This window comes from Cheilinus undulatus, linkage group 23 (genome assembly GCF_018320785.1).
Source record: "Cheilinus undulatus linkage group 23, ASM1832078v1, whole genome shotgun sequence".
Taxonomy (NCBI): domain Eukaryota; kingdom Metazoa; phylum Chordata; class Actinopteri; order Labriformes; family Labridae; genus Cheilinus; species Cheilinus undulatus.
The window spans coordinates 33,325,088-33,337,716 of record NC_054887.1 but is presented as its reverse complement, the minus strand read 5'-3'; the positions used below and the strand labels follow the sequence as shown (position 1 = coordinate 33,337,716).

The window sequence follows — 12,629 nt, the reverse complement described above, 5'->3', positions numbered from 1 at the left end:
TTGTGAAAAGGGGAAAAAAAGTTTGAATTTTTAAAGGTTTTTTAAGGTTACTGGGGGAATTGTATCTAACATTAAGACATCAAAGAGCCACAAATAATCCTAAAAGAGCCACATGTGGCTCCAGAGCCACAGGTTGAGGATCACTGCTCTAATGTCACTAAAGGCTGCCTGCAAGCAGCAGGAAGCAAACGGGTCCACTATTTCAACAAAATAAACCCCCTTCTAACAGGATTTAACTCCCATAGGATGCATCACACAGCTTCTACACGGGTGCCTTCACCTTGGCTGATCTAGGAAAACGCCTCATAAGGAATGAATCTCGAGTGTTTATGTGAGGAAAGAGAAATAAAAGATAAGCTGAGTCCCTCCATCTCTGAGAACAAATGTGAAATCAGCTACCGTCTTTATCATCAGATCAAATTCTGCATTTTCAATATCCATGCAGATTTTCACCCTCAGACAATCTCCCAATCAATGGCGTCTTTTCTTTCAGAGGAACTCGTCCTCTAACATCGTATTCACAGTCCGCCTCCTGTCGCTGCACAACTTCAATTTGTTTTCCTATTTTCTCCAGAACATCAGTGATTTGTTTCAGCCTCCGTCTCGATTTCCTTTTGGCCGGCAGCCCGTCGTTTTATCTGCCCCCGTGCTTAAGCTTTTTTGGAATGAGTTTAACCAGGAATGGGTGGAGAAGTAAAAAATACAGGAGAGATCACTCAAACCTTCATGTTTTTGAGTCAAAGAGGCAGCCTTTAAAAATATGACTTTTAGATGGCGGTTTCTGTCCTGCTTTCTTGATTCAGTCAAAAACGATGGTCTTTGTGAGGGTTTTCATGGCTTTATTAAGGTAGGATGGAGAAAGGAGAGAGAAATCACGGTGAGGCATGTGGAGAAGAGGCTGCAATCAGGACTCAGGCTGCACATGACTGCAGCAGCATGCATGCATGCATTTGGACAGCTGGACTAACCTGTTAAACTGTCCTCCCTTTCTGCAGATCATCCCGGAGTACGGCCCTCTGAACGGTCGCATCTCAGTGACCATTAAAGGCTCCAACATGGGGATAAAGAAGGAAGACATCAAGCAGATCACAGTGGCCGGAGTGGACTGTGTCCACCAGGGGGACAGATACTCGGTCTCCACCAGGTAAACCAACACATTTCTGCAAATAGATTCATAGAAAGGCAGAAGGAGGCGTTCAAAGCCTTTACTGGAGATCGTTCATGATAAATTACTGATGTCACGTGTTTTAAACATGCACTCGGAGTCATTCTTGAGTCAAAATTTGCACAAAACCCAGAATCAAACTGTAGATTTACTTGCAAAGATTGAACCCGCTGATTTTTAACCCATTCCTCCCTGACAGTGTGGTGTGTGAGATCGGCCCGGCGAAACGTGTCCCTCCAGGCGACGTCCCGTTTGAACCAACCACCAGCGGAGTGGTGGAGATATTAGTGGAGGGAGGGAGGAAGGGGAAATCTGAGGTCACCTTCACCTATCGGGTATGTCAGAATGTTTGTTTACAGCGTTTCTATCATATTCGATTAGGGTGTAAATCACCAGTTTCATCACGATCAATACAACACAACATGACTCTTTGGACATGATATAGACACAGTTTTTTAAATACCAACTAAAATTCAAATTTAGGAGTTGAAAATGCAATATAAAAAAAAAACAATTAGCACTGATGATAAACAATTTTGACATTTAAAAAGTTAAAAAGAGAAGTTTAAGGCTCACAATCTGAGAAAAGTAAATTTATTAGTTCAAAAAGGTCAAAACATGAAACTGAAATTGAAAAATAATGTTTTTTTTAAAGGAAAATATAAAGAAAGTCAAAATCATGAGTTTAAAAGGTCAAAATATGAAATGAAATTTGTAATCATGAAATTAAAAGTCAAAAAATGATCCAACATTTGTAATTGTGAGTCTAAAAGGTCAAACTATGGGATTATGTAGATAAAATACAAAATAATTAGTTAAAAAGGTCAAAACATCTCTTAAAAATTAGAATTATGAATCTTAAAGCTCAAAATATTATGTAAGAAGTCAAAATTATGAGTTGAAAAGTATGAAAGTATGAAATGAAAAGTCAAAATCCTACATTTGAGTCCTAATTGTGAGATGCAAAATTGAAAACGGGAAATTAAAACAAAAATTAATTTCTTTTCCCACATTCCTGACTTCTTATCTAAATATTTTTACTCCTTACTTTTTCAGATTTTGTGACTTAACAAGGATATCTTAAATCATCAGGATATGTTCACATTTTTATACTTGAGGAAATCTGCAGACCTCAGACTGATGGGCCAGTTAGAACAGAAATATCAGATCATCTTGCGGGCCGATTTAACTGTTCCCGGGGCCAAACGGAGCGGTACCACCAGAAACCGTGGGGGTCGTGCTGCTGTCACTACCCGATACGTAGCTCTAGTGAGACACGAAGAAGAAATAACAATGGAGGAGTTGGTTAGAAACTTTAAACATCTCTATGATGTTACTTCGCCTGGACACCAAGACAAACAGATGCTACAAAACAGCTGGGAGGAGACTGGAAGGGAATTAAATGTCAGTTGGTCGGTAGCGAAGGAGAAGTGGAGGGCTGCCCCCCCCCCCACCAATGGATGTATTGGTTAACATTCATGCCAACGTAAAGGACGCATGGAAGTATGTGAGCAGTGACGGTAACGTTGTTTGAAAAGGACGTATACATTTTTGTACATAAAGGGAGTATAAATGAGCCTCAACATGACATCTGCAGACCTGAAGTCATCACAATCATCTGGGGGCTTGGAACATTTCGGTCTCAGCTGCAGGAGCTTTTAAAACCAGTTAAATATGTCATCGTCAAACCTGCAGACTCCGTGTTCACACAAAGTTTCTGAGGCAACACAGAACGCCGTGTGACACAAACGCTTCAAAACCCGGCAGATCAAATCCCAGAAACATTAAAAGCTTTATGCCAAAGTAAAAAAGCACACAGCCTTCCTCCAGCGCTGTGCAGAGAAATCAGCTCCCAAAGCGTGGAAATATCCCCGGCATACAAATTCAACAATGCACCAAACTGTAGCACAATCCCTGAGAAATAAACAAGCTTCACCTACTGTTCTGCTTTGTCTCCACCATGTTTCTTCTCTGTTGTTTAATTTAAGCCTGGCTGATCACTTTCATATTTCTTGTTTTTCTTCATCGAGCTGACAAAAAGTTAATTAGCGCAAACTGCTGAGACTGAAATGACTCGTTTATTTCTGCAGCAGCGTCTGAAAACTTTAAATTTCCTCCGTGGAGTCTTGATTTGTTTGTCCTCATGTCAAAACAGAAAAATAATCAGAATTACTCAAACACAATTTGTTTGCTGCCCGGGTGATGTGTGTAATAACTCATCAGAATGGAGGAAATAGTGAATTTGATTTGATCTAAAGGGCAGAAATAATGTCCAACAAACATCAGTCTGGGATATTTTCTCAATTTTACAGAGGAGACGCATCCAAGCATTAAATATACACTGTTTTCTATAATTACAATTAAATTTCAGATGTTTACCAGAAGATTTCTACTCATTTATCCTGTTATAACAGTGCTGACGTTCCTGTGATAATGATTACATTTGTGGGTTTTTTTTCTCAAAATATCAAGAGGCAGTGATTTAGAAGAACATAACAAAAAAATCTAATTAACAGAAGAGAACATGGAGGTAAATAACAACGTAAGGCTTCTGCAGCACGGCCATTTTCTATCTAACAGTCAAGATTAAGGCAGACACAGAGGGACAGAGCGTCGTATCAGCTTTATGGCGTCATCGTAAAAACTAAACTTCTTTCCACAGCGCGGCAGTTTGTTCACATTTTTCCTCAATAAAGGGCGAAAATCATCAGAATCCAGTCAGTAAACGGTCTGTTGTGACTCACCTTACAGATGAACACAAGTTAGAGTCAGTGAGAGGAGGTGCAAAGGCAATAAGGGTGTCCTCAAAAACGTCTGTATCTGCGCAGAGCGAGCCCATTTAATCCTCTGAGCTGTAGCAGATGTGCAGATGCAAAGAGCGACGTCGTTGTCATCTTAAAAAGTGACTTTAATCATCCGTGGCTGCAGGATGGACTTTTTGCCGGGTTAAAACAAAAACACTCTTCGCTCAGGTCATGACCCCAGTAGTTGCCATGGTAGCTTCTTCTTCTTTCTCCTCCTTTGCGGGGTTGTAAACCAGCTACATGCATACTGCCACCTGCTCAATTTCATCACCAATGCAGCAATAAAAGCCCAAAAAGTCTGTAAATAAACACTTTAAATATCAGGATTTGTTGCTTTTGCTTTTCTTCACTGAGTCTTTGGACGTCTAAGTCCTGTAAAATTATGACCATGAGGATTTTTGTTCTATTTTTGGCCTTTAGTTGCTGAAACTTTAGCTCCTCTGTGTTTCACTCAGCATTTTTATTTTATCCTACAAAATTGGATTTGTTGCGTTTGTACTTACCTGAAACCCTACAGAGGCGCTGGCGGCTTCTGGTGACGTGTTTAAAGCAGTTTGATTTCATTGTTAGCTGTGAGGAGATTTAGAATAGCTGATGAAGCAGTTCTGGACAGTGGTCAATGGCAGCTGCAGCTGTTCTGAGCTGTTTTTGCCCTCCAGACCTCCACCATGACTGGAGGAGATTTAAACAAGACAGGAAGTCCATCATTAATATCGTTTAATTGGACTATAATTGGGGCACGTTTCCGTTCTTCTTAGTGAATTTCTCTCTGATCTTCTTTGCCTCACACACCAAATATTTTTATTAGAAATACATAATAACTTATTTTTTTCCACTTTGAAGGACTTAATCTTGTAAAACTACTTAAAACTGAGGTATACATAACAAATAGTAATTGTTGTGGGGGGTTACCCTTAAAAGGCCTTTATGTTTGCATGACTCCACAGTTTTTAATCAAAATAATTAATCAAAAATATAATTTCAATAAAATACATTTAAGTATTTATCATTATTATTATTATTATTATTATTATTATTAATATTAAGATTATTATTATCATTATTTTTGTTATTATTATTATCAACATCATCACCATCATTATTTTTATATATAATTATATTTATAATTTTTATTTATTATTAAGATTATCATCATTATTATTGTTATTATTATTATTATTATTATTATTATTATTATTATTATCATCATTGTTACTGTTATATTGTTATTATTATTAGTTTTATTAACATTAAATGATGAGCTATTATTATTATTATCATTATTATTATTATTATTATTATTATCATTATTATTATGGACTATATCATTGTTATTTTATGTATTATTATTATTATTATTATTATTATTATTATTATTATTATTATTATGGGCTATATTATTATGGGCTATATTATTATGGACTATATTACCATACTATACTAAATATTGTGGACTATAATTGGTGCATGTTTCCATTCTTCTTTGTGAGTTTCAGGTGTGAATTTCTTCTCTTCATCCTTCAGTCGACATAAACATCTCTCTGAGTTTCTTTGCCTCACAGACCAAATATATTTCAGTGAGCTCTGCCTCCTTTTCTGCTGTTTTGTTTGTGTTTCTTGTTCGGGGTTTTGTCTCTCTGCGGGGATATTTATTCTCGTGTTTGCGTCTCCGTCTGCCAGAAGAGCGAGAACAAACCTGAAACACCAACAAACAAACTTAGCTTAAGAGAATCTCAGCAGCTGCACACTGGAGCTACGCTGATTTACAAAAACATTGTTTTACTCCTTCCTATTTCCACCTTTATTTATTTTTCCCTCCTCTCGTCTCCAAACAACCATAAATAACTCCTTCACACGCTCGGCTCCACTGCTACCTTTTAATTCTCCAGACAGATTGGCTTCTTAAATTTCCGAGCTGCTTTATCCCCGAGAGTAGCGTGGATTTAATATCCCCTCTTGTTTTATTTGTCATGCTGTCAAAACTCTCCAATACAAACAGGAAAGCGAGCAGCTGGTGGACTTTGGCTGCAGCCGCCGTGGACTTTATCAATATTCCTCCAGCACATGAGAAAATAAAAGCCCCCTGTGGTGACTTTCAGCCCAACTCTGATTTCCTTATTTAGTTATTTCAGCTTCAGCTGGCTGCTGAGGCCGCTGCTTTAAAAAGCGTCTTTATTTCTGATGTGATCGAAGTGTTGGTACCTGCAGGACGGCTGCATAATAAGCTCTGCTTGTTTAAAGTTTTCATGTTTACTCTCTTTAGTTCTCTCTTTGTTGGTGTCTGTCTCTCTGCCTGAAGTTTCTAATAAAAATATGATTATTCTTACACCAAATTTTTCATGAAGCATGCTCCTAAAAAATAAACGCTCTTAGAATAAAGAACTATTACCGTACCTGCCTTAAAAATGAGTAAAAAGTTAAATTAATCAAGCCAGCTTCATTTAAAGCTACAAAATGTAGAACTTTTGCACTGAAATGTCTATTCTAATAGAAATTAATATTCCTTTGATATATTTTCTACATAAAGTGCTTAAATACTCCCAACAGTTTACAAAACCAGAAAATGTGTCATTTTTATGATTAAATCAGGATTTATCTTGTTATTGCGGCTGTCATATAAGCCACTGTGATAAAAAAACTACTAAAGTCTGATTAACCAGCATTTTTTTATAAAGCTGAGTTCAGTTTGACTCTCCTCACCCAGACCTGATCATTGCCAGACCTGCTGAAGCCAGGGACTACAGTGCATAGAGTGCATACAGATCCATTATCCACAAATTTGGAAAACTCTGAACAGTGATAAACCTTCCCAGGAGTGGTCAGCCTTCTAAAATGACTCCAAGGGTGCATGGGTGGCTCATCCAGGAGGTCTCAAAAGAACCTGGAAAACATGGTGATAGCCATTATCCACAAATCGGGACACCTTGGAAAAGTGGTAAACCTTCCCAGGAGTGGCCAGCCTACCAAAATGACGTCAAGGGCATAAGGATGACTTATCCAGGAGGCCCTAAAAGAACCAGTGAAACATGGTGAGAGCCATTATGCCTAAATGGGGAAAACTGTGAACAGTGGTGAACCTTCCCAGGTGTTGCCCGCCTACCAAAATGACTCCAAGAGCACATGGAGGACTTATCCAGGAGGACCCAGAAGAACCCAGAACAACATCTAAAGACCTGCAGGCCTCACTGACTCAGTTAAGGTCAGAGTTCATGACTCAACAATCGCAAAGAGACTGGGCAACAATGGCATCATGGGAGATTTCCAAGGCCAAAACTGCTGAGCAAAAAGAGAACAAAGGCTCGTCTCACATTTTACTGCAAACATCCTGATGATCCCAAAGACTTCTGCAAAATATTTTATGGACTGATCAGAGTGAAGCTGAAATTTCTGGAGCCCTAACCCTTGCTTCTAAACAGTTCCACTCACTTTTCCAGAATTTACCAACCTTGGCCATCTATTCGGCAAAAATAGAGGGAAAAATCCCTAAAGATAGAGCATCCCATCATTTACCTTTGATGATGCCATCCCTTGAAGCTTTTCATGTTTTTTAAAGGATGACATCATCTTCAAGGGATGACATTATCCTCAAATGATGACATCATCTTCAAATGACGCCATCATCTTCAAAGTATGACATCATCTTCAAATGATAGCATCATCTTCAAAGGATGACATTATCCTCAAATGATGACATCATCTTCAAATGATGCCATCATCTTCAAAGTATGACATCATCTTCAAATTATAGCATCATCTTTAAAGGATGACATCATCTTCAAGGGATGACATTATCCTCAAATGATGACATCATCTTCAAATGATGCCATCATCTTCAAAGTATGACATCATCTTCAAATGATAGCATCATCTTTAAAGGATGACATCATCTTCAAGGGATGACATCATCTTCAAATGGTAGCATCATCTTCAAAGGATGACATCATCTTCAAATGATAGCATCATCTTTAAAGGATGACATCATCTTCAAAGGATGACATCATTGTCAAAGTATAGCATCATCATCAAATGACATTGTGTGTGTGTGTGTGGGGGGATTTGCTTGAATTGCTGATTGCTTTTACTGTTTGTCTTTAATCTTTTGTAAAGCACATTGAGTTTACGCCTGTATGAAATGTGCTATACAAATAAAGTTGAATTGAATTGAATCATCTTCAAATGATGACATCATCTTCAAGGGATGACATCATCTTCAAATGATAGCATCATCTTCAAGGGATGACATCATCTTCAAATGATAGCATCATCTTCAAAGGATGACATCATTGTCAAAGGATGACATCATCTTCAAAGGATGACATCATTGTCAAAGGATGGCATCATCTTCAAATGATGAAGTCAGGCCAGTCTAGGCCCCCAGTTGTCATTCCAGTCTAACCAGTACCCCACAAGATTAGGTGAATAGTGTATCAGAGTGTTCTTTAAAGCCTGTTTGTAACAAAACGAGGGAGAAAAGCTGCTAAACTAAACAGCATTTCATCAAAACGAACGTCAGACCAACAGTCAGACATGGTGGTGGTAGTTTTGTGTGTATTCGACTCTATCAGCTGTCCTCCTCAGCAGATAAAGGCATAAAAAGCCAGAACATAAATCTGTAAAATTCAGCTCCTCATTGGCTGAAAATGAAGCCACTCCCACCCTTCCAGGTCACGGAGCTTACTCAGCATCTTCTCTTTCAGGATCCTGAGCTGATATCCGTGGAGCCATCAAGAGGTCCAGCAGCTGGAGGAACTGTGATCACGATTAAAGGGAAGAAACTGAATACGGCGACCAAAGACGACGTCTCTGTGACTGTGGGAGGAGTTCCCTGTGAAGTGTACGAAAAATCTTTGATATTTGTGTTCTGTCAGACTGTGAAAACTTCTGCTAACTGCCTTCTTTCTCCTCTTCAGCTTGTCATTTGGTGAACAGATCACCTGTAAGACCGGAAAGGTGCCGAAGGTTCCCACTGAGCCGTCCACGGTGACCGTTAAATACGGAAGAAACACGACGAAGCACCTCCCTGACAAGTTCCAGTACTCAGAGAACCCCAAGATCTCAGAGTTTAACCCCAAAGACAGCTTCGTATGGTGAGAATATTCTCTGGGAATGAAACAAAAACTTATTTGAATAAACAAAAGCTACTGATCCTGTTAAAAGAATTTCTAATGATGTCTAAATGTCAAGTATGGTACTAAAAGTGGTCAAATGAACCTCTCTGTGTTTTCAGTGGTGGTCGAAGGATCGTGGTGAAGGGGAGCGGTTTTGACCTGATCCAGAAAGCGGAGATGAAAGTCCTTCGCTTTAACGATTTCCTCCAAAGCACGACTCCTGTCCAGGTGAGTGCTGCTGTTGTCGGGCAGATTAATGGAGTTTGTTGTTTTTTTTAGAGTGCAGGTTTATTTCCTCTCTGTGTCTCAAACACAACCTGGTTTCCTGACTTTACCTCTGCAGAAAGTCACTTTTCACCCTTCCCTGCTGCAAATCAATTTGTCCCACACTCTTTTCAGATCAATATTTCCTGTGTCCAGGTTCTTTTTCAACACTTTTTGTCTTCAGCTGCTGTTTCAGGGAGATTGTAAGGTCAAAATACCTTCAAAATAAGAGTTTGGGGTTTTTGATCTGCTTTCACATCAGTAACATCGTTCTATGCCTGAGTCACACCACGCACTCGTGCATGGTTATATTAACATCTCCTGCAGATCATACCCAAGTCCTCATGAAATGTTCCCAACACCACCTCTTAAAGCAGACTCAACCCTTAAGAGTTCCTGTAATATCCTAATGCATTATCCCTAAGGACAAAAAAAAATCCTCCTCCCGAAAACTACTGTAGAAATAATATGTTGTATTTTTTTTCTACTTTAAATTAGGCGGGCATTTAAAACTTTTTTCTGAAATATACATTTCAAACATTAATTACATCTTGTTTTTTTTTTTAACTCTTTAAAGGCCATGATGTTTATGTAACTTCAGGTTTTAATTTAAAAAACTTAAATAATTTCCTTAAATATATTTCAAGGAGTATTTGATTATTATAACTATCATGCCCTTAAATGGGTCAGTGATTGGCAGCAACATTGATTTTGATACTTTGTTATGATGATTTTTTTTTTCAGTATCAGATTAAAAAAGAAAAACAAACAAACTCACACTCATGGTCCTGAAGACAAAAAATGCCTGCTTCCCGAAAATGTCTGTAAAAATTATATATTAGTATTTTTTCCACTATAAAGACTGAAATATACATAACCCTTGTAAGGCCTTTATGTTTACATAACTCCAAAGTTTTTAATTAAAAAAATAAATTAAATTAAATAATTTCAATAATACATTTCAGGGAGTATTGTATTATTTTTATTATTAATTTTATTATTACTATTTTTTAATAATTATTATTATTGTTTTATTATTATTATTATTGTTTTTGTTACTATTATTATTATTATTATTATTATTATTATTATTATTATTTTCAGGCTGTGAGATGGGTCAATAATGGGCAGCAACATTGATTTTAATGCTGTATTTTTTCTGCAGTGTGGGATTCAATAAAAAAAGAACTCACACTTGCCACAAAAATGTAATTCTTCTAAAAACTGCTGTAAAATTTTATAAATTAATATTTCTCCCACTTTGAAAAAGTACATTTTTTAAACTACTTCAGCCTAGAATATACAGTGCTTAACAAATTTATTAGACCACCTGTAATAAAAACGAGAAAACACAAATATTTTAGAAATCTTTCAAAAACTTTTTTAAAACTAAAAACTACAACTAAAAACGTTTTACCATTTTGAACAGGAATGAGGAATTTCAAACTGAATTCACCCAAATTTGAGCCGGCTCACTGGGCTTCTATGAGAAATCAGAAATGAATCAAGCATAACATTCAACCACTGAAACTCATTTTTCTCTTCAGGAATGACAGTAAATAACTACAATTTGACATATTAATCAAGAAATATTAATGTGCTTTACTATTTGTTCCGTTTTTTTGTAAATCAGTAAATTTGAAAATTCATGGATAGCAATAACAATTATATTTTAGCATTAAAAGTATCATTGGGGTTAAAGAGCTTCTACATATTGGTGTATTAACCATTGTAGAAACATAAAAATGATTTTGGTAATTACCAATGCTGTTAATTTAGGGCAGCTGTGGCAGAAACCTGACTTTGGGTTGTGGTCTAATAAATTTGTTAAGCACTGTACATATCTTATATTAATTATATTTTCGGGATTCTAACCCTTTAAAGGCCAGTATATTTACACAACTCTACTTTTTTATCATAACAAAATCAGAAAAACTTAAGAAAATACACTTACACTCTTTTTTACACACACACCATTATCCAGCATTAACAGTGACACACACTTATTTCAGTGATGAGGCACCGTTTCAGAAAACAGTTAAAAGTGTGACATTTTGCTGCATACTTTTAAAGGGAAGTAGCAGCGCCACCTGGTGGACAAATATAAAAACTCAAAATAGAAAGCTAATGGTCCAAAATGAAGTCTTAACATAAAGGAATGCACTAGTTCATGTTAAGATAAATGAAGAATCAAAAAACATAGTTTTCAGTGGTTTTCAACGGGACATTTTTGGTCCTTAGTAACAAATGTGTCGGTTTTTGTGTGGCTGAGCCATTTTAGGCTAATTTAAAGAACTGAGATGACAATTCTAAAAGTAATAATAATACTAATATCCTCTGGCAAAACTGAGCTATATTCATTCAACACAACCAAAATGGCTTGGAAATATAAAACTGTATGTCACAAAATGTCCCGGGGATCTTTTAAGGGAGATTCGGGTTATACGTTTTTGTTAGAAGAATAAATATGCATCAGTTTCAGGGGTTTGACTCCTCCTTTCTCTTGTTGACTGCGGTCAAACCCAGGCTCTTCCTGTTTGAAAATGATGTTAAGAAATCTTAAGTTTAAGAGGTGCTGAGGGTTTCACTGATCATGTAAGAAACTTAACACTAACAGTGATTAACAGACGTGTTCCCAGCTCTGACTATGGCTCCATAATATCAGAGATGAGCAGCGTTCACCAGACCAAATCACACATTTCAATGAAGCCTACAGTGACGCGTAGGTACATGAGGCTGCAGCCAGCGCTGACACTCTGAGAGAAAGAGCCGACGCTTCGATTTCACCGCTGAGCAGCTCTGAGTGACACGGTCTCTCAGGAAAGACTCGCTGCAGGGGAGAGGAGGTGAAGCCGTTTCATCGCCACTTCATCAAAAGCTGACTGTCTGAGCCGAGAAGAAAGAAAAGACAGGAGGGGGGAGGCAGAGAGAGGGGAGAAGGGTGAGAGAAGAAGAGGAGAGGGAGGAGAGGTGAGAGAAGAAGAGAGGGAAATCAAATAAAAGTGATGACTGCTCTGAAAAACAGAGAGTGGGAAGGAACCTGAGACTGAAAAACGTATTACTTGTTTATGTGTCCACCTGTAGAAGGGAAGTAAATGTTCAAATCAAGTCAAACTTTATTTATTCAGCACATTTTATACAGAGGGAAACACACTGTGCTTCACCATCAATCAATCAGGCTGCAGATTTCTGCAGCTGGCTGGACACAGCAGAATTTATGAGTGTACCATAATACACCATGTAATAAGGCAAGATGTTTGACATTTACTATGAAGCTCAGCATTTCAG

The 12,629-nt window shown here is 37.5% G+C and overlaps 1 protein-coding gene across 1 annotated transcript in view; it reads left to right on the top strand.

The window, feature by feature from the left end:
- LOC121505213 (plexin-B2-like) overlaps window positions 1–12,629 on the top strand; it is a 286,200-nt gene that overhangs the window by 240,684 nt on the left and 32,887 nt on the right. Inside the window, exons 20-24 of the mRNA XM_041780327.1 lie at window positions 996–1,144; window positions 1,365–1,500; window positions 8,667–8,803; window positions 8,880–9,056; window positions 9,197–9,305. Coding sequence (XP_041636261.1) covers window positions 996–1,144; window positions 1,365–1,500; window positions 8,667–8,803; window positions 8,880–9,056; window positions 9,197–9,305 — 708 coding nt within the window. The remainder of the gene's footprint in view (window positions 1–995; window positions 1,145–1,364; window positions 1,501–8,666; window positions 8,804–8,879; window positions 9,057–9,196; window positions 9,306–12,629) is intronic.